The sequence below is a fragment of the Sinocyclocheilus grahami genome, unplaced genomic scaffold (genome assembly GCF_001515645.1).
Source record: "Sinocyclocheilus grahami isolate Dianchi unplaced genomic scaffold, SAMN03320097.WGS_v1.1 scaffold4.1, whole genome shotgun sequence".
NCBI lineage: Eukaryota > Metazoa > Chordata > Actinopteri > Cypriniformes > Cyprinidae > Sinocyclocheilus > Sinocyclocheilus grahami.
Genome location: NW_015505183.1, coordinates 801,879 through 824,772, shown reverse-complemented (window position 1 = coordinate 824,772; position 22,894 = coordinate 801,879). Strand labels below are relative to the sequence as shown.

Below are 22,894 nucleotides of genomic sequence, written 5' to 3'. Positions count from 1 at the left end.
TGGTAATTTGCATATGAAACTTGGATCAAAATTACTAAAGACTCTTAGAACACTCATATGTTGCGTAGGTATAAACATACAATATACACTCTCAATTAGATCATCCGAATACGAATTAATAGAGACCAAACACGTTATATGTAAAGTTACATGAATGAGTGGTTCTATCATAAGCATGCATAAAATAGTCTACAATACAACAGATAATATACAAGACAGCAATAATATACACAATGATCTGAAGACTATGTGTGTTCATTCAAATAAAAGTTTTCCTATGAATTAATTAGTAGAAAAGTCCATTCCTACTGTGCCTTGGGGATTTTCCTTATGGAAAAGGCAGTGATTTTCTCCACCTAAATTTCATTAGGTCGTAAATGTATCTGGTGTCAGGGTTGCCATGGTAACCAGGGGGGGCCTGGTGTCGTTGCCGACATCCTGGCATCCAGTTTATTTGGTGAGGGGACTGTGACGATTTGTTAATCTAATGAATAATTGATTTGTTAAATCAAATGAAAAATGGTGTGTCTGATTGGTCCAGACACTACATACCATTGATTTACTGTACACTACTGTTCAAAAGCTTTGGATTAGTAATTTTTTTTTTTTGAAAATACTTTTATTCAGCAAGGATGCATTAAAGTGATCAAAAGTGATAGAAAAGACATTTATAACGTTACACAATATTTTTTATTTCAAATAACTTTCTGTTCATCAGTAGGGTTGGGTACTGAAACCCGGTACCAATATGGCACCGGTACCTATGTAAACAGTATGTACTAGAACCAAATCAGAACACAGATTTCGGTGCCTCATTTCAGTGCCATGCCTGAGCGATCGATTGAAATATTTGTCCTCTGGTTCTCCGAAACGGATGTAAGAAGCATCATCACCGGCACCGCATGTGAAAAATAATTTCCAGACTGAGAAAATGCACATGAACTTAAGTCAGAAAACTGTAATAATACAAATCCAACAAATCTTTGTAGTAACGAGAGTGTCCATGTTGTTGTCACATTCCGACTTAAAAGCACAACTCGGGAAATGAGAGCATCCGAGGAGCGCGTGAATGCAGTAATTACACTTGTTCTGATGACAGCAGGTAGCCTTCTGTTAACTAAACTAAGCATGCTTAAATTAAAATGCCTAAAGCTAAACTTCCCTTGTATTCACATTTCTATACCTGTTGTCCAACAAAAGAGAACATTATAACCTTTTTACTCCACAACACCAGTCAAATGCTTCCTTTTGTGATCTGATGTGGCTTCTTGTCACAGAATGAGGCAGAAAATATGTTCCATAGGCTACTTTAAAAAGAATACATCTATTAGCAATGGATTATAAATATACTTAATTATTATGAAAATACCAGAGATGGCTTGAATAACACAGATAAACTATATTGTCGCAGTCGAGTGTTTATTGTCTTTGTTTTATCATTCAAAAAGTTTATATGTTCCGTTTACTCAGTTACAGCTATAATAGCAATGCCTTTGTCCATATAAGGGATTTCCTGGAGGGTCATGAGTTCCGCTACATCTGTGACTGGATATGTGGATTTTCTGTGCGAGGGCGTCCAGTGTGAATGAAACAGACATTGTATGTTTATAGTGCTAATGGCCAATCCATAATTTTTTGGGGAATTTTTATTTATTTATTTATTTTTTAATAAGTATCGGTTCAGGCACCGGAACCATTTTAAAAGTATAGATTTGGCACCGGTATCGAAAAAACCCAAATGATACCCAACCCTATTCATCAGAATATCTTTAAAAAAAAAAAAAACATTAGGCAGCACATCTGTTTTCAACATTGGTAATAATGAGAAATCAAAATATTAGTTTGATTTCAGAAGGGTCCTGTGACACTGAAAACTGGAGTAATGGCTGCTGAAAATGCAGCTTTGCCATCACATTAATAAATTAAAATATATTAAAATAGAAAAATGTTATTTTAAATTTAAATAAAATTTCAAAATTTTACTGTTTTTGCTGTATTTTTGATCAAATAAATGCAGCCTTGGTGAACATAAGAGACGTCTTTCAAAAATGTTAAAAAAAATCTTACTGACTCCAGACATTTGAACAGGAGTGTAGTTTATTATATTGCAATTCTATATTCTGTTCATGCCAATGAATTTTAAGTATTGGATGGACAGGATGTTGAGTATTAAATGGTTAGAAAAAAAAATGGCCTCATAAAGGTTTTTTAAAAAAAAAAGTTCTTGGAGACAAATCTCAAATTTCAAAAATAGCTGTAATATTTTTGTCAATAAAACGTGTATAGATAACACCCTGCTCCTAACATTGCACATTTGTGATGCTTTTTTGATGGTCTTATACTGAAGTTTGAACCAGGATTAAAGAAAGACGTTTTTTAAGTGTCTATAGCTATAACTCTGGATTTTAACTGTATTTTGTGTAAGTATGTCTGCTCTTTAATGGATGTGTCACAATAAGGCCTGGATGAAGGAGTGAGCAGAAAAACTGCCTACAGCTGCAGATTTAACACATCCATCCAGCTTCAGAGACACCATCTTCAAAATAATTTTAGAAAGAGCTCACATTGGCGTCTCTAATGCCTTGAACTTTACTAAAACTGCAAGTTCAATAGTTTCTTTTTGTTTTTCTGACAGGAATGTTGGACACTGTGATCTCTGTTCTCCTTCACCCCAGCGCATCTGCTCGACTGGCCGCCGCCTGGTGCCTGCGGTGTGTTGCCTTAGGGATGCCTGCTCAGGGTGCAGTGTTGCTAGACCGATGTGCAGAGAGGCTAAATGCCCTGAAGTCATGCCCAGAGGCTGTGGCAGGGTACAGTGCTGCCATCGCAGCTCTGCTGGGAGCCGTACAGCTCTGTCCGCTAGGAGTATCACACTCTAAGGGCAAGGTATGAATGAAATTTGTGTCTGTACGTGTATTATGCCTCCTTTTAATGCTCACAGTAAGTTTGTTCATGTTTTTTTTCAAATGTTTTCGGTTCTATTTGAGCTGTATCATAGATGCTTAAAGTTTGTTTGTACTGGCGGCATTTCAGATCACTGTACTCAGTGAGTCTCTGCTGTTGCTTGCTAGTAGGCGTTTCTACACAAATGCAGTTTTCAATCAGACGCCAGATCACTGTCTAGACTCCCTTTGTTAGTTTCCACACTGCATCACTGCTCATTTTAATGAAGTTGAGCTCATGAATTTGGTGTCTGAACATTGAGAAATTGAAAATGAATGACTCAATTTTGAAATGGATGACTTGCTGCAAATCAGCTGTCATTGTTAATGTATTATTTGGTATTGCATCCCACAAAAATTTTAACCTTAAAGGGATAGTTCACCCAAAAATGAAAATTACCCCATCATTTACTCACCCTCAAATCTTCTTTCAGGCAAATGCAATCAGAGTTATATTGAAAAATGTCCTGGCTCTTCCAAGATTTATAATTGCAGTGAATGTTGGTCAAGATTTTGAAGCCCAAAAAAGTGCTTCCGTCCATCATAAAAAGTACTCCACACAGCTCTGGGGGGTTAATAAAGGCCTTCTAAAGCAAAGCGATGCAATGCGTTTGTGTAAGAAAAATATCCATATTTAAAACTTTATAAACCGTAATCTCTAGCTTCCGTTAACTGTGTTCCAGCAGATGACAGGACATAAGGTTAGCGTTCCTTTTTTCTGCAGAACATAAAATATATTAGTAGTAGTTGTCATGATGCTAGAATTTCTAACATTGAAACAATACCTTAAAAATAACAATATTCAGTATAATTTTCAATACATCAGAGAAGATTGCCACAACATTAAGGGCATAAGACTATTGTACTTATTTAATTAAAATACGCTGTGGTTTGTATGCAGTGGTGTGTGCGCATTTGGTATCAATGGATCTATACTGTGGAAAATGAGTATTAACACTCATTTTAAAAACTCCTATTAAAATTATTTCAGTATTGAAAAAACAATATTTTGACAACACTAATTTAAAGAATGCTTGTCACTAAACTGTTTTGGTGACCACTGACAGAAATGAACAAATACCATTTCATAAAATATATGTTTTTTATTTTCTACAAAAGAAATAAAGTCGTATGGGTTTGGTATGAAATGCAGATGAGTGAATGATGACAGAATTTTCATTTTTGGGCGAACTATCCATTCAGGAAAAGAGCTTTATTCTCTCAGTTGAAATTCACCAAAATAATTGTGTTGCTTGTGAAGAATTGATTACTAAATTATTCTTTTTTTTGTGTGTATGTACAATGTGTTTTTCAATGTGACTATAAATGTTATTAGTATCATCTTCTAAAGCAAAGCGATGCAATGCGTTTGTGTAAGAAAAATATCCATATTTAAAACTTTATAAACCGTAATCTCTAGCTTCCGTTAACTGTGTTCCAGCAGATGACAGGACATAAGGTTAGCGTTCCTTTTTTCTGCAGAACATAAAATATATTAGTAGTAGTTGTCATGATGCTAGAATTTCTAACATTGAAACAATACCTTAAAAATAACAATATTCAGTATAATTTTCAATACATCAGAGAAGATTGCCACAACATTAAGGGCATAAGACTATTGTACTTATTTAATTAAAATACGCTGTGGTTTGTATGCAGTGGTGTGTGCGCATTTGGTATCAATGGATCTATACTGTGGAAAATGAGTATTAACACTCATTTTAAAAACTCCTATTAAAATTATTTCAGTATTGAAAAAACAATATTTTGACAACACTAATTTAAAGAATGCTTGTCACTAAACTGTTTTGGTGACCACTGACAGAAATGAACAAATACCATTTCATAAAATATATGTTTTTTATTTTCTACAAAAGAAATAAAGTCGTATGGGTTTGGTATGAAATGCAGATGAGTGAATGATGACAGAATTTTCATTTTTGGGCGAACTATCCATTCAGGAAAAGAGCTTTATTCTCTCAGTTGAAATTCACCAAAATAATTGTGTTGCTTGTGAAGAATTGATTACTAAATTATTCTTTTTTTTGTGTGTATGTACAATGTGTTTTTCAATGTGACTATAAATGTTATTAGTATCATGTATGGTTATTATTTTTCTTATTTGATCAACAAATATGTGAGAAGATAAACGAAGAAGATAAGCGTATGGATAAAAGCGTCTGCTAAATCAACACCTTGATGTTGTATCACTCATTCGTTCATCACTATGGACTGGTTGCAGATGGTGATGACCTTGGCAGAAGATCTGCTGCGCTCTGCAACTCAGAACAGCAGAATCTCCATCCAACGCACTCAAGGAGGTTGGCTGCTGCTCAGTGCTCTCTCCACACTGGGTATGAATCCGTTATATCAATATGCCCACATAGACAAGATATGCCTATACTGTAACAACCAATGTGCTAGTTTATTTTCTGTTTTCAGACAGTTTTTTAACATCCTTTTTGTTCTTTCTGGTATTTTTATTCAAGGACCAACTGTAATGGAGCATCACTTGCCTCGATTGCTGTTGCTATGGAAATGTGCCTTCCCATTGTCTGTGAAGGATGTGGAGAATGAGCTGCGGCGTGGAGACTCTTTCACCTGGCAGGTGACCCTGGAGGGGCGAGCAGGAGCACTGTGCGGTGAGGGTCTTTTATGAATCTTCTCACTTATGTCTCTCCTTTTCTCTCTGTAAAAATACGATCTTTTTTTCATGCACCTGTCCATCTGCTGATCTGCTCCCTTGGCATCACAGTAATAAACTTTGTTTTAGGTTCTTTGCTGTTGACTGCAAATAGGAATAAACAGGATGTTTGGTCTTCATAGCTTGTGTCATCTCCCTTATAGCAATGAAGAGTCTGGTGGTGCACTGCAAAGACCTGCTCACCGATGATATCATCAGTCGTTTGCTTCCTCTATTGTCCTGTGCAGTAGCCCTGCTCAATCAGTGAGTGGATCTTTTTTGCTTCAAATTAAGTTATTTTTCAAGTTCAAAATGCCTTTTTAAAGCATTGCAGAATGCAGATGTAATGTCAACAGGATGTTGTTTGACAAATATTTATGGCATAACTCTTTTTAGGCTGCCCTCTCTCGTTAAATCCTATGGAAACCAGATTAAAAATGCAGCCACTGTCTTTAGATTGAGAGTGTATGAGATCCTCACAGTGCTTCAACCTAAAAGATATGAAGGTAAGCAAATTCTGAAATGATCAACTTGATTGGACTAGATCCTGTGCTGATGTTTTATGCATTTTAATCAAGACTCACAGTTTGTGTTAATAAAAAAGTTTGAATTGTCAGAATTACAGCAGAAAAACAAAAGAAAATATATTTTGGGGGGGAATTGGGAGGTGGGATTTTGTGTTAGACAGTGGGGGACTTTCAAGTCAAAAAGGTTGAGAAACACTTCTATAGGTTGATCGATCAGCCCGGATCACCCTGTCAGGGTTTAGTTTGTGAAAATGGTTGGCTGACTGTACTTTATCCCTTACTTATTGAGTGGTCATTACCATGGTATTCAAGTGAAATGTGCTAAAGAAACAGTACATGTAAGTAATTTTTATTATGCTTTGAAATTTAAGAGAGCTGTTTAGGATACTTATTTTCATATCCCACAGTAACATATGAAAATTGGGACAGTTTGATTACCCAAATACGTATTTATTTGTTTATTGTGGTTTGGTTGTGTTTGCTCAGAGAGCTTTGGCACTGTGTTGAAGCTGCTGCTGAACGATCTGACCGGACCAGAAATCACAGCATGTGCTGAGCTGAACCTGCTGCCCTCCCTGTGCTACAGCCAAGACCTGGCACTGCTGGGCCCTGGACTGCATGATGTGGATCAGCACTACATTGAGGAACAGGTCAGATCACAATCTAATCATAAAGGAAATAGCCTTGTTAATGTGCAGTCAATGCCTAGTTACTGCACACATCATTTTTAATCTCATTGTGTTTTCTGTCTGTTTAAAGCTCCATGGTGGTGGTTCAGGAGGTGGGACGTTAGAATATGACCCGTTTATCATCTTTGAGAAACAACAGGAAGTTCCTACCCCCCTCCCTCCAGCCTCTGCTTTAACGTCAGCAGCTGTCCAGCTGTTTGGAGTGATTTTCCCCCACCTGGGCATTCAGCAGAAGTATGTCCACTGACCTTTATTCAAGCAGTACCCTTCATAATGCTTCACATGTGCAAATGAACAGGTAATGAATGAATGATGATGAATAGTTAAACAGAAAATTCTCAGATGAAGTTGGCTATTTACTAGTTTGTTTCCCTCAACTCTGTAGTGCCTTTCATTTTCCTAATGGTGCATTCCAATTTGTAAATGATGTATGTCGTTTGTTTGTTTTATGCTACATTCACTAAAATGTGAATGTACACGTTAACCAACATAACCGTTTAAAGTTATTCAGATTGTTAGGAGTAACTGATGATTTTACGGATAGTGAATGCTTGTGGGAACTGGCCTTAATGAGATCCAGAAACTTTTTTAAATCATTCCTTACGCATCATAGCCAAATTTACATCCAGACGTATGCATGCATTTGCATAATTGGGGGCTGTTCTGGCTATGTCCCATGCATTATTAAACATAGCAGTGGAGAGGAAATTATACTGATCATATGGGGCCATCGGTCCACCTGCAGTGCATCTTTCATCCCACTAGCAGCTTGTCTAGATACATTTTTTATGTTTGTTTTATTGTTAGAAGTGCAACAAAGACAACACGCTTTTTGAATCTGCATTTTTACAGTTTTACAATTTTACATCTGTTTTTAAAGAGGATTTTAGGTAAGAACAGCTTTGGTTTCTAATTCATGGCATTAAGGCTGTGAAATCATAAACTCAACTAATAATTTGAAATACAATGGATAGATGAATGACTGAAATAATATCAGTATGCTTTAATCATGGTATTTTCGATGAAAAAATAGTTTGGATTTCATAAACCACTTGACAATGCCTTTTTCAGGTAATCTAGTGAATTAAATACTCACCAAAAAAAAGCATTACCACATGGTTTAAAAATGTGAACCAAATTTTTTTCACTTGCTTATTTCTTTTTCATTTAGGTCTTGTCTTTGTGAATGATTATGAATGAAAATGAATACGCCTCACAGTGCAAAACATTTACCATGAAGGACCACTAAAAGCCAAAAATCAGTAATTATAAGGAAATTTAGGCATCAAAACATTATAATGTACCGTATGGATATTTATTTTAAGATTGTTTAACAGTGTTATTTAATTATTAGTGGTTTTAGAGTTTAATTTGACATTTGCCATCATCTAATTCTCACTTAATCTAAATGTAGTAATTGCGGAAATGAGCATTAACAGTTCAGTATTCAGTTTGGCCCAAATATATCCAATATCAGCAAAGTCTGTAATATTGGCTAATAAACTGGTACATTCATATAATGTATCCCTAGGGAAAATAAGATATTACAGTAGCTGAACAGTACATCTGTTGTATTTCCTGTCTCAGGGCTCAGATCCTAGAGCAGTTCTGTGAGTTTGTGCGTCAGCTTAAAGGAGCCCGGCAGCAGACTGTTCAAATCCATGTAGCTGCTGCTTTCTGCTGCACTTTGAAGGTAAGAAGTCATTTAAAAAGGAACAATTTAAAACCATTGCATTCATACCATGTAAAGCCACATTGTTTATCTCCCCCCCCTGTTTATTGTTTTTTTTTGCTATATAGTGTTTGGCATCAAGTCGGAGGGAATTGGGGTCAGAGGAGGTTCAAAGACCAGCACTGTCTCTCCTATTAGGGGCGCTAGAGGGCTCAAACCCACTCTTGCGCTGCATGGCTGCGGAGGGTTTAGCCAGGCTTGTGCAAGTTCTTAATGACCCCAATTTCACCGTTTCCATCACTCTCATGAGCTTTGACAAGTGAGTGTATGACAAGTTGTGTGTAAAAAAAATAAAAGGTTTTGAAACCTATCTGAAATGAATGTAAATGTGTTTTAGACTGAAGACAGCGAGGGATGCCATCACACGCACAGGTCATGCTTTGGCACTCAGCGCTGTCTACCGTTACCTGAGTGGGATTAGCTCCCCTCAGTACCTTAGTGCCTGCGTTGGGGTCCTCTTCACCCTGTCCCAGGACAGCACCTCACCTGAAGTTCAGGTACACAGACCACATGACTGTTTATTATCGCTATAAAAGTAAATCAGGATACTATCGGTGTGCTTTCTTATATAGAGGGTTCTCCGCAAGATCATGCACTAACCTTTCAGTGAACCATTTGCACGTGTGCAGATGTGGGCTCTCCACACTCTTTCCATGGTTGTGGATCTAGCAGGCCCTCTGTACCACAGTCACCTGGAGGCTAGTTTCAATCTGGTGCTACGCTTGCTGCTCTCAACGCCACACACGCATGTGGAGGTTCAGCAAAGCCTGGGCCGCTGCCTTAACGCCCTCATCACCTCCATGGGGCCGGATCTGCAAGGTGCTCACATTTATTTACCCATAAAAACACTCACATATTGTCATCATGCAGGTGAGACCTTTACACACTTTCTTCTCTCTGGTCATTTACCCCAGGTGAGGGTGCAGGTGTGTGTGCAGTGAGGACCTCGTGTTTGGTGGGCTGTGCTGTGATGCAGGACAGTCAGGACTGTCTGGTCCAGGCCCAGGCGATCTCCTGCCTCCAGCAGCTGCACATGTTTGCACCACGCTTTGTAAATCTGGCCAGCCTAGTGCCCAGCCTCTGTGTACGTTATAAATGCACTTAACACTCACAATCATACCGAACAACAGACATTTAATTGCATTTGCAACGCATTTAACTGAACAAATTTCTGATAAATTACACGCAGTGAACAAAATAATATATATTTGACCAGAATTTGATTGAAATGTGAAATGTTAGGCTGTTATATTATTGGTTAATATTATTTTTCACCCCCAAGCAGCTTGAGTGTCAGCAAAAAAGTAAAGTAGGTTCTGAGGTGGATAAATAGAAGTTTTCATTAAAGGTTATTAGGGCTGTCAAAAAAATATTCGAATTTCGAATATTCGTCGAATTTAAAATAAAAATGTACGTTCGAATGCAAAAACGTTGCATTCGAATTTTAGGTGTGCGTTAAGGAGGCAGCCTTATCAGTGGCGCACGAGATGCGATGACGATGTAAGTGTCGTTGCATTATAATGTATTTCTTATCCTGTCCAGTTGAAGCCACTAGATGCGGCACTGCTGCATTGCTCATTAAAAATCTCGAGACTTTATGGCGGGGTTTTTTCCCCATCCTACTTCAACTCATGTTTTAAATGAAAAATGTACTTTGCGTGATTGGCTTTCGGCCCTTTGTATTAAACTATGCATACATACATGATGCTGTTATGTTTATAGTTGTTTAACCAACTTAATTAATTATAATTGGTTTATAAACATTATTTTAAACATTATGCACTTTTTTCACAGTTTTTCAATTTTTTTTAATCTTATGCTTTGAATAAATGTGCATTAGTAATATTTTGCTCGATGCGCCCTCTTGTGGCCTCAGGAGAGAAGCCAAAAGCTTTTCTTCACCCTAATTAAAATTTTTACATTTTAAATTCGAATATAATTAAAATTTTTATAATATTTAAGTACAAAATTCGAATTTAGTTTTTCAGCCATTTTGACAGCCCTAAAGGTTATGAATTTTTTTTATTTTATTTTGAGACTAACAATGAGTTATATATATGTTTTTTCATGTTGTCTTTAATCGTTAGTGTTTATTTAGGGTTAATGTATAAGGAGAATTTCAGTTTGGTTTAGGCAGACAAACCAATTTTCTATAAAGGAATAGTAGATATTAATATCTTGACAGATGTTTACAAGGTATTAATTATGGCATTTTATGGCAGATAACCAATAATTATAATAAATGTATTCTTGATATATATTATTGAAATTGATAACCAGTAATTAAAAATAAAGATATATATATATATATGCCAAAAAGCTTGCCTTATTCTCACAGTAGCAGTTTTCTTTTTTCACATTCATTTATTTGTGTTATATTGAATGAAAAATGAATGAAATGAAATAGAGGTTAGTGTTCATGGGCCTGGCTTTGCCCTCATCTGTAGTGACAGTGCTGTTTTCTGCTTTCTTGTACAGGAAGTCTTATTGGATTATTCTTTGTTGGTAGGTTTTGTCTGCCTCTCTGCTGTCAGGCCACTTTATTCCCTTTCCTTTGTTTGCACTTCATATTCCCTTCTTTCTATTGCGTCTCTCTCTATAATTACGCTCTGTTGTTGTCCTCTCATTTTTCCCAGTGTGAAACTAACTCAAGAAGGATCTGGTTTTGAGCATGAGCATACAGTGTCACTGCCTCTAAATGCAGGGTTAATGCCAAGGATTAGGTTTGCTTGACTTGTTCTTTTCTGTAAAGGCTTCTAACACTGTTCACCCACACAGTGCACATGACATGCCTCATGCCAATTCAAGCTATCAGCTTTATTACTGTGAGAGCTTCAGACGATTGCTCTCTCTCTCTCTTCCTCACTCAGCCACACCTGCGCACACACACACACAGGTTTAGACATTATTAGACAGTAATTGAGAAAAAACATGCTTTGTTTTTAAATGGTTTGATTTATAGTCCTATTCTTTGCAAACAGCTCGCTTGTCACATCATTTAAAGCTCAAAACTTGCCTTGACAGTAGCCCTGCTGTCCCTTTCTTCTCTCCCTCTATCCTTCTCTACACTGAAAGAGCGTTTGTGTGGGATCATTTTGACATAACAAAACTAACTTTGATGTGACCGCAGCTGTCTGCTGAAGTGTTTTTTTGCACTTTTGTCTGGATTGTTGTGCAAAATGTGATGAAGTGATCATCACATTTGAAATGTGCTCTATTTTTGAATTCATCTACTTGCTCTCAATCTGAACTATTATGTTTTATATATTATATCAGAGGTGTGCTGTAAATAATTTAAACCATTTTTTATTTTATTTAATTTCATTTCATTTGCTCTAATGTCTCAGATCTGTTCTTCTTTTTCACAAGACCTCATTTGATTCACTACTCATCATTTGTAAGACCATACTAATATCAAGATCTTATGTTACTTTTAATTTCATGTATAATATTTGTGCATGTACAGATAAACCTGTGCAGTTCGTACCTGTCTCTGAGGCGTGCAGTTGTGGCTTGTCTGAGACAGCTGGCTCAGAGGGAAGCAGTGGAGGTATCGGAGCACGCAGTTGCTCTGGTTAAAGAGCTACCACGCAGAGACAACACACAATTGGGTGAGTCAGCATCGCCCCCACTGCACAACATGAAGTGAAAGCGACGTGTATCCAAGTATGGTGTCCCATACTCAGAATTTGTTCTCTGCATTTAAACCATCCAAGTGCACACACACACAGCAGTGAGTGAGTAGTGAAACATACAATGTTATCACACCCGGAAGCAGTGGGCAGCCATTTTTGCTGCGGCACCCTGGAAGCAGTGGGGGGTTCGGTGCCTTGCTCAAGGCTCTCACCTCAGTTGTGGTATTGAGGGTGGAAGAAAGCACTGTACATTCACTCCCCCCTCCTACAATCCCTGCCGATACCAAGACTCAAACCCGTGACCTTTGAGTTACAAGTCAGACTCTCTAACCATTAGGCCACGACTGCCCAACATAGTATATCAAGCACAACGTCACTTGTTACAATATATGTCACAATGGGCTGTATGTTAAATTATTATTGTCTATCCTGCAGATGTCACTATTAAGGAGGTGGGATTGGAGGGAGCTTTGTTCAGTCTGCTGGACAGGGAGTCTGACCCGCACCTGTGCCAAGACATTCAGGAGACGCTAGTCCACATGATGAGCTCCTCTGCTGAGAGTAACCTGGCCCACTGGCTGAAACTCTGCAAAGACGTGCTCTCTTCCTCTGCAGGTGGGCTTCAATCTTAGCTCTTTGAGCAGATTATGATGAGAATAAAGTCATCTCAGGACGCTTTATGTCCTGGATCTTGAGTAAAAGATGTGTTAATCCTATTTACTCCAAGAACACTGGAAATTTGCTTTAGTCTCTGAGAAAAGTGCACATATGTGAACAAAAGCAAAATATGCTCTACTTATTCACATTTTTTTGTGTAAAAAACCCACCTGGCAAGTGAAAAGGCCTTGGGATTGGCTTAAAATGTTTTGAACTTTGTGTACGAGCTCATGACAAATTCCTTTTGTTTTTATCAGTGTTTTGTTAGTTTGACTTGCAAAGAGTTGCGTCCTTTGACTATTTAGTTTTTCATGGTCTTATTCTTAAGACTCGGCTGCAGCTGCTGCTGTAGAAATGCAACAGGAGGAGGATGGAGATCGATATGACGACTCCTCTGCATTCCACGCAAAGTCTGAATCCAGCGGCCCCTTCAATAACCTGCGCTGGTCCACTCGTGTGTTTTCCATGGAGTGTGTGTGTCGTATAATAGCACAATGTGAGAACGGAGACACGGCTCACTTCAACATGGCACTCGCTCAAGAACAACGTTTACATGAATCTGCAGGTTAGATACATCACTTCTGTCGTGTTAGAATTTTTATTTCTTTTATTTCCATTCTTTTCCAAATTGCTTTAGTGTATTTGCGGTAACTCAGTATACTGGGATGTCTTTCTTGATGTGTTCAGTAAATCACTGGATCTTAGCGCCACATTCTGTGGTGATTTAAATACATTTGTTAACATTGTTAATAACAGCACCCCTTCTGTTTCTCAGATTTCCTGGTTCTCCACTTGGCGGATCTCATCCGCATGGCTTTCATGGCAGCCACAGACCACAGCGATCAGCTCCGACTGGCTGGTTTACAAACACTGCTGGTCATTATTCGGAAATTCTCCAATGTGCCAGAGCCTGAGTTCCCTGGACATGTCATCCTGGAACAGTATCAAGCCAATGTGAGCACTAACTTAGTACTATTCAACCACAGTCTTAAAATCAACCTTAAAATGCACACTTTCATATGCCCAGAAAAGTGTTGAAAGAAAGAAATTGCTTTTCTAGAACAAACATGAACATAGATTGGCAACTCAATTAAATAGGATATTTCCTAAATGCCTTTGAGTAAATTATACTTATTGCAAATGTAATTGTAGGAAGCAGGCCCCTGCAAACCATTCATTTATTTCTAAGTATGGACCCTTTTATTATAATTTTATTTAATTATTATAATAATTTTTATTGATTGATTATGGTGAAATTTCCCCCAAAAAATACCACTTCTGGTTTTCAACTGGAGGAGAAGATTGATGGAAAATATCAACAGAAACCCCAACTTCATCACATCTTATATTATATGTATTATTATGTTATTTTATAGTCACACCAATTAAGGAAGTTAATTTAATCATGTATTTATTTAATCTAATTTCAAATGAACATTTAATTGAATTATTATTATTATTAAATTGAATTATTATTAAATTATTAGTTATAGGCACAAATGTAGCTTTTTCAGTTTCAGGTTTGCAGACTAACGTTATGAGAACTTTAGGTTTCTGCCAAGAAGTTATTTTGTTGCATCACTAGTTGTTTATAACTTTTGAAGACTGCCCGCTAAACTAGAGGATGCTTCGATATTTGAACTTTATGTTCAGAGCTGTACAGTAAAGCTCTCAGCTGTTATTCTTAGAACCCCCAGAAGTACCTGAGCTTGTTCATCAGTCTCTTGTTACTAATTGCGTGTGCATGTCTTTGTGCATGCATGTGAGAGCCTGTATCACTTACACTAAATTAGGTTATCTGTGGACTTAGCGGGGGCCCTCGTTTCAAACAGTGACGTGAAACATCTTCAGTATCATGTGCTAGAATGTTGTACGCTTAATTTATGCTTTATAAACTTACTCAGTTGAGTTTGGTTGTAGGCCATCAATCCTGTATAGTACTGTATATAAAAAGACTGGACAATAAAAAAAGTTCAGTAATGTTCAAAAGTTTGGGGTCTGTAAGATGTTTTTGAAATATCATTTTTGCTCACCAAGGCTGCATTTATTTGATCAAAAATGCAGTAAATCCAGAATTTTATTTTTTTTAAATGTAATTTATTCCTATGATGGCAAAGCTGGATTTTCAGCAGTCATTACTCCAGTCTTCAGTTTCGCACGATCCTTCAGAAATCATTCTAATATGCTGATTTTTATTATCGATGTTGATAATGTGATACATAAAATAGCTTTTTGTGGAAATAGTTTTTTTTTTTTTTTTTCAAAAAAGAACAGCAATTACTTAAAGTCTTTACTGTCACTTTTGAATTAATGTGCCTTTGCTGAATAAGTGGTATATTCTTTAAAAAACATGACCCCAAAAATTTGAATGGCAGTGTATGTACAGAGTGTAAATCATATTTTTAAACTAAATTTGCATTGATGTTTCATTTAATTAATGTATACATTTAAGTAAAAGTTCCGAACACTTTATTTTTATTTTCCACTATTTAAATTATCATCAAAACAATGAAATAGCACACATGGCGGTATGGGAATTATGCAGCATCAAAGCTATATTTTATATTGCCATTCTACCAGCCACTATTATGAGATGCATCCTTGGAACAGTATTGAAGCAGGTACAGTACATTATGGGTGCTTACTGACTCTCATTCACTCTCTTGTCTTTTTTTTCTCTTTTTTGTTTGTTTGTTTTTTTACTTCTATTTTTTGTAAAGACTTCCAATCATAGTCACAACATAACTTATCTACAAAACTTATTTTAGCATACTTTTAGATCAGAAGATCTCTAAGGCTATGAGAAACATCCCAAACTTTTGACTGGGATGGTTTAAATACTAAATGTACTAAATATTTTTTGATGATGTAGGTTGGAGCTGCACTCAGACCTGCCTTCCATGTGGATGCCCCTCCGAATGTGACTGCCAAAGCCTGCCAGGTGTGCTGTTTTAAGAACTTAAGCATTGTTATCTAAAATGATGCACCTTTGCGTTTACCAGCAAATACCATGTAACCCAACACACTGTTTCAAGTCTTAAAGGGGTCATATAATGTTGCTAAAAAGAACAATATTTTGTGTATTTGGTGTAATGAAATGTGTTTATGTTCGAATATGTTATGTTATGTTATGTTAAAGTTCAAAAAACACATTATTTTCCACATACTGTACATTATTGTTTCTCCTCTATGCCCCGCCTTTCTGAAACGTGTTGATTTTTACAAAGCTCATCGGTCTGAAAAGCGAGGTGTGCTCTGATTGGCCAGCTATCCAGTGCGTTGTGATTGGCCGAATACCTCAAGCATGTGACGGAAATGTTACTCCCCTGCCATGCTGCGATGCCCTGTCCGGCCGGAGCGACAAGACAAAAACATTAAAACCCATTATAAACGAGGCATTTGTTGCATCCAGTGGGGACGTAATTACGGATTATAATGACTTATACTGTCTTTTTACTGTCTGATGTGACGACCCCGGGCTGGACTCCGCTTCGTCCACTGTGAAAGCCGATCCGGCGATCGACAGCGCGAAGCTGATGTATTTCCTCAGCGACCAGCAGGGATCAGCTCTAGGCATGACGAATCGGATATCGTCCTCTTTTGGAAGGCCAAACAAAGTAGTTTCGCTTTCACAACGAAACACACAGCGCCTTCATGACATGGCAGAAGCAACAATACTACAGCGGGAATAAAAGTTACGCCTTCTTTCTTTGCATGAACATTTGGGCAGCATTATGCAAATCTTACCACATCGTGACGTAGACATGTGGGGGCATGTTAGAACGAGCCGTTTTAGGTAGGCGTGGTTGACTTAACTTATAAAGAATATCTCTTTGGATTTGAGACTTTAGTCTTTGCAACTTTACAGATCTTCTTTATGCACCAAGAGCTTGTAACACTCCAAAGAGAAAGGAAAAAGTGAAATCGCATCATATGACCCCTTTAAGTCACATATTTTGTCACTGTCAAATTGGGTGTCCCAAATATGTTCCTTTTGTAGCATTAAAATTCCCAAAACAATCCTTTACACAATGTTTTTAACCTCTTGAACCCACTTCATGCTTGTTTTCAAATACCTCGAGTTTACGTGGGTTCACTTGACCTAGTTTCTTTTGTTGCCATTCAGGTTTGCAGTGCATGGATCGCCAGTGGGGTCATCAGCGACCTGCGTGACCTGAGAAGGGTACATCAGCTTCTGGCTTCATCTCTCGCCAAAGTTCAGGTGGGGAGAGAAGTTTCCAGTCAGCTCTATAATGAAAGCACCTTCACCATGGAGACGCTGGCTGTGCTCAAAGCCTGGGCAGAGGTACTGAACACCATCGCACAACTATTAAAGCAGTACCTCTACGTCTGGCCATTATTTAACTCTAGGGATGGGCAGTATGACGGTATATAAAATATGATGGCCACACTTTTAGTATATCTATTTTGAAAAGCAGAAAACTTTAAAGTAAAGCTATGCGTCTTTTTAGGTGTATATCACAGCGGTACAGGGCTCCAGGCAGAGAGAGAGTCCAGGCAGCCATCTTCAGCAGCAGAGTGATGAGGCTGGGACTGCAAGCCCAGCAGGGGCTGGTTTGCTCAAACTGGTTCAGACTGATCTTGCAACCCTGAGCCGCCTGTGGCTGGCTGCCCTTCAGGACCATGCCCTGCTCACCCTGCCCTCACAATACTCCAGTCAACTCCCCTCCACAGGTCACTACTCACGCTCTGTTTCTCAGATTACACACCTACCTGATGGAAAATAAGTAGATATACTTCTTTACTTCCAGATTTGATATCAGGGTTATGAAAAATAACTGTGTCTAATGTATATGCCTTAGGTGCAACCAAATAAATATATTAAAAAAATTACTATTTGCTAACAGATTTTCCAAACTCTAAAATTGTCGGCCATGGCTTAGCATAGCAGATAGTCTTGTCCCAAACTCATACCATTGTTAATTTCACGATTCTTTGATGAATAGTTCAAAAGAACAGTATTTATTTGAAATAGAATTCTTTTGTAATATTACAAGTCTCTTTACGATCACTTTGGATCCATCTAATGCATCCTTGGTGAGTAAAGGTATTGAAAATTTTTCCATTGAAAATTCAGATTATTTATGCAGATTTTTTATTACCATTTAAACAATAGTAATTGTGAACAGACACTAATTTTATGATTAATTTATTTATTTTTGTGTTATGTATCTTGTTTAGAGCTACTGTATGTGAGTTCTAACATGCATCTTTATTTGTCAGGTGGCTCGTTTTACACTGCAGAGACGGTGGAACAGGCCCGTCCACATTATTACAGTGCCTGGGCTACCATTCTCCACGCTACTGCTCTCTGGCTCAACAGCACTGGATTCATCATGGTGGACGAGGGACCTGCCAACCTCTCCAGACCGGTCACACCCACCTCCATGGGCCAGTCCACCTCACTGAGTAGTGTCAAATCCCCAGAAGACGTCTACACTGACCGCCTCCACCTTATCCTGGGTACAGATCTCGGTTAATATTTCCTGTTTCATTAAGTGGATGTAGTTCAAGGTTTATAGGGCATTAGGGATGTTCATTTTAACCAGTTAACCGTTAACCGACCGTGAAGAATTTTGACCGATTAATACAATCAGCTAATCGGTTTAAAAAGTCATTTATTTATTTATTTTAGTAATTTATCAAAATATTTAAAAAGGTTTGCTGCATGGTTGAAATACGCTACGCGTATAAAAAAAAATCTTTTTTTTAGAGGGAAAAAAAAACAAGTCGCGTCTGAGTCACATTTTATTATTTCATTCAGAAAATGCCCCGATACCAAACGCCGATACGACACCGCATGTGTTAAGCACCATATTCAAACAAAGAAACGCCAACAACAGACAGTAGAAAGGAGTTAAGGATGTCTACTACGAAGTATATGTATGCAATGAATATAATGTTAAACATTCAGTATTAATGCCTGTATAGCTGATGTGTGCGAGCTGATAAACAAAGCATGCTGAGTGGATTGTCGAGTGAATATCCCTTTCTCACAGACATCACTGGAAACTTTGTAGTTTGGTCGGATGTGTCAAAAACAAGTAAGTAAAACAATGCACAAGTTACTTAACGGTAGGGAGAGAGATGGCTTTGGAATATAAATCGCAGCACGTTTCAGATGAAAAAATGCTACTTCTATATCTGAAAATATCACAGTTAAGAGATTTATAGCGAGTGGTTCCCTACATTATTACAGCAAAGTGCTTGATTACAGTACTAAGCCGCTGCAATGGAGCAGCTCTAATGCTATTAAATTAAAGATGATGTACATAGAGCAAAACAATGAACAGTGAAAGTAACAAAAACTTGTAAAATACATTTTAATGGGCATAATTAAGTGTGAAAATAACCAAAGGATAAACAGTGAAACCAAACATGATTCAGAGAGCAGATATAATTTTTGATATTTTTTTTTACTAGTGGGTGTTTTTTACTAGTATTTTTTTACACTATAGTTCATTCAAGTGAGGATAGCAAAATAAAGTAAACTGTGACAAATCATACCCAAAAATTCTTCATACAGTGGACCACCAGTAAAATTGATACAAATTTGGGTCTAAAAATTATTCAGACCGAGTCTGGGGAAAAAATTTAAGTTGAGGTTTGCATGAAGCTGGATGACAGCATGCCCAGGAGACTACAGGCTGTCATTAAGGCTAAGGGTTGCCCGACAAAGTATTCATAGTTGTGTAAATGCTGTCATACTAACAGCTGTCTGAATAATTTTTGGTTGATTGTAATCTATTACATAACTTTCTATCAAAATTATCTAACATTATCAAGATTTATTTGTTCTGACACAGTTTATTCGCTATAGTTTAGAAAATGGTAATAAAATAGAGTTAAACTGTGATAATGTGAGAAATGTTGAAGGTGATTGAATAAATTTTGGTTTGACTGTATCTATTTGATAAATGAAGTTAACCAACTAACATTATACATACCCTTTTGGTTTCTGTACCCAATATTAAAAAAATTTACAAATGCAATAAAAGTATCGGTACTCGGTATCGGCAAGTACAAAAAAAATTAAAGTATCGGTATCAGGCAAGCACTGGAAAAAGTGGTATCGTCATTCCATAACATCATTCATGGTGGTATGGTGATAACGCTTAACGGCACATATTTTACTACATATTTAAGCAATGCTTAAAGGTCCCCTGAAATGCTTAGAAACACGCAGCGTTACTCTGTGTTGACGTCATTTTAACTGAAACAGGAAGACAGGGCGGGACATATCAAGCAGCCCCACCCCTTTTTAAAATAGCCAATAGCGTTTGTTTATATCACAGCTTGGGCTAGAGCCGTTGAGCTCCATAAAGCCGCATTTGACAGGGTATGCCAGCCACAATCTCATCCATATTGCTATAAAATATAGCATTCTGTGTAGAATTCAAATAGCTTCGATACATTCTGTGGTCTGCACCGATTTGCGCATGTGATCCGCTCCGTGCTATCGTGTCTCTGAACCGGAGCAGAGTGTGTGCGCGGTGCGGTGGTTAGCGTGACACAGCTCGAAACCTTCTAACAGTTGAAGAAACTACTCCTTTTAGTCATAAAGATAATCGGAATTGTAAATGGTTTGCCTTTATTTGTTTACATTCACAATAAAAACAAATCTTTGTGCTTTTGTAAAATAAGCCTAAAGAAAAATAGAATGCCGCTTTCTGCCGTCTGGTTTCCTTTCGCGCAGCACAAAAATGAACTGAAACTCTGCATACTAGGCTACTTGTTGCACAGTTTTTCTTTCGTTTTCTTAAAGGGTGCATATGATGCGATTTCAAGTTTTCCTTTCTCTTTGGAGTGTTACAAGCTGATTGTGCATAGATAAGATCCCTGAAGTTGCAAAGACTAAAGTCTCAAAACCAAAGAGATGTTCTTTATCAAAGTTAAGACTCTGCCACGCCCCCCTAAAACGGCTCGTTCTAACACGCCCCCATATCACATATCTAGATAACTATGTGGGAATATTTGCATAATGCGCCCAAATGTTCACGCAAAGAAAGAAGGTGTGGTTTCAGTAACCGCAGTTAGTGTTGAAGCAGCCATGTCAGGGAGACGCTGTGTGTTTCTAGGCGAAAGCAAAATCACTTTATTTGGCCTTCCGAAAGTAGATGCATTTAGGAATCTTTAAGATTACTTACAACAGAACAGCAATGCATTTTATGGACGACCGTTTCATGAACCTAGGAGAGGAGGTAATTCTGACTTTGCTATGACAATCTGCGCTTCTGAATCAGTTACTGTTTTGTTATTAGTTTAAGTATTTGCTATTGACTGTTCATTTTTTGAACATTAAAGCATGTCAACATATTCTGTTACACCAAATACACCAAATAATGATCTTTTAAAAAGCATCATATGACCCCTTTAATATATTAAGTAAAAATATATTTCTCGTATAGGCTTATTTATTCGTTATAAATATATAGCCTAGCTTCATGATGTTTTTCTTCGCTCGCAGAAGCGCTGCAGGTGCGTGATGTGATATGCTATGACCATGTGAATCCTCATGTTCTGTTGTTTGCTGCTTTTTGCGCATGTAAAATTAATCCCCGGGAAACAAATGTTAGTATTTTTTAACGGGTCACAGACACGTATCCTTTCTAATTTAATTAAATTCTATTCTAATTTAAAATAATCTTTTCTGTTAACGGTTAATAATCGGTTAACGAACGTCGGTTGTCGGTTAGGAAAAATAACCGAAATGAACATTCCTATAGGCCCTAGGCATCCATAGCTAGCTTTCAGTCATTCAGAGAACTGAATTTTGCTCTAGTCATTTTACATGGGCTGATTATGAGGATCATAAATACTTGAGATATTTTAGGATTTCACTTCTGAAAGATTTTAGATTAACATATCTTTAGTCTTGTTTAATGTTCTATGTTCAATTCACACAAATTTTCCATTTAGGAATCAGTGTGGAGTTTTTGTGTTCTCCTCACTCTGGAGACCAAATGGAAAACATTGATTCTTGTCTTCAGGCACTGCAGGCCTTATTGGAGGTGCCTTGGCCCCGTTCGAAAATGGGCAATGATCAGGTATTCTATAATGAAAAACGGATCAAAAGATTCTATATCAAATACATGTTGTTCTTTTGATCTTTAATTCTCTTTCAAGATATATATATATATATATATAAGACTGGAGTAATGGCTGCTGAAAATTCAGCTTCGCCATCACAAGAGTAAATAGCATTTTATAATCTAACAATTTCACAATATTGCTGTTAGTACTCTATTTTTTGATCAAATAAATGCAGCCTTGGTGAGAATAAGAGACTTTTTAAAACATCTTGGCATCCCCAAACTTGTTTTCCCATAATTGTTTCTTTGTGTTTAAGATTGTTTTTCTTAAAGTATTACATCAGTACTTCAGGCCCTTGAATCGATATTTGTATTTTTGTGTTAATTTATATAATTACAAATCAATGGATTATACTATTGTTTAACAACATATCGATTGTTCAGCTGACAAAATTATTTTTTTCAGAAATAAAAAACCTCAGTAGTCAAAAACTCCAATTCAATTCAAGTTTATATGTATAGCGCTTTTCACAATACAAATCGTTGCAAAGCAGCTTTACAGAAAATTAAGGTTCTACAATATATTTAGTAGTAGCTTGCCAGTGGTGACTGTCAAATTGATGTACATATGGCAGAAATGTATGGTAAAATTCAGTTCATAATTTGTGCCATTGTAAATACTGTAAGTCTGTAATGTAGTGAGATTTGTGGTTTGCCATTTGTTTTTCCCATGTACTTGATGTCTAGTATGTTTTTGTCTATTATGTCTTTCTCGTTAGTCACTCTGTGTTTCTGAGAAGTGTATGGTGTTCTCTCTGTAGGCTTTGAGTGTGGAGCTGCTCAGCGTTCTACACAGGCTCATAGTCACTCGGGAATCTCCCAACATTCAATTGGCTGTGCTGGAACTGGTGCGACAGATTGTTTGTGCTGCTCAGGAGCATGTCAAAGAGAAACGCCACAGTGCAGAGGGTAAGTC

The 22,894-nt window shown here is 37.3% G+C and overlaps 1 protein-coding gene across 3 annotated transcripts in view; it reads left to right on the top strand.

Moving 5' to 3' along the window:
- LOC107582406 (HEAT repeat-containing protein 5A) overlaps window positions 1-22,894 on the top strand; it is a 34,896-nt gene that overhangs the window by 8,194 nt on the left and 3,808 nt on the right. For 2 of the 3 annotated variants that reach the window (XM_016268245.1, XM_016268254.1), the window contains 23 exons: window positions 2,636-2,886; window positions 5,185-5,296; window positions 5,432-5,584; window positions 5,790-5,889; window positions 6,022-6,131; window positions 6,639-6,802; window positions 6,912-7,075; window positions 8,429-8,534; window positions 8,642-8,832; window positions 8,911-9,070; window positions 9,203-9,392; window positions 9,488-9,657; window positions 11,052-11,078; window positions 12,040-12,184; window positions 12,644-12,823; window positions 13,194-13,430; window positions 13,641-13,819; window positions 15,738-15,806; window positions 16,992-17,171; window positions 17,338-17,560; window positions 18,110-18,349; window positions 21,806-21,933; window positions 22,740-22,887. In XM_016268245.1, the coding sequence (XP_016123731.1) occupies window positions 2,636-2,886; window positions 5,185-5,296; window positions 5,432-5,584; window positions 5,790-5,889; window positions 6,022-6,131; window positions 6,639-6,802; window positions 6,912-7,075; window positions 8,429-8,534; window positions 8,642-8,832; window positions 8,911-9,070; window positions 9,203-9,392; window positions 9,488-9,657; window positions 11,052-11,078; window positions 12,040-12,184; window positions 12,644-12,823; window positions 13,194-13,430; window positions 13,641-13,819; window positions 15,738-15,806; window positions 16,992-17,171; window positions 17,338-17,560; window positions 18,110-18,349; window positions 21,806-21,933; window positions 22,740-22,887 (3,627 nt within the window). The remainder of the gene's footprint in view (window positions 1-2,635; window positions 2,887-5,184; window positions 5,297-5,431; window positions 5,585-5,789; window positions 5,890-6,021; window positions 6,132-6,638; window positions 6,803-6,911; window positions 7,076-8,428; window positions 8,535-8,641; window positions 8,833-8,910; window positions 9,071-9,202; window positions 9,393-9,487; window positions 9,658-11,051; window positions 11,079-12,039; window positions 12,185-12,643; window positions 12,824-13,193; window positions 13,431-13,640; window positions 13,820-15,737; window positions 15,807-16,991; window positions 17,172-17,337; window positions 17,561-18,109; window positions 18,350-21,805; window positions 21,934-22,739; window positions 22,888-22,894) is intronic. The other variant, XM_016268262.1, reaches the window with a different exon arrangement.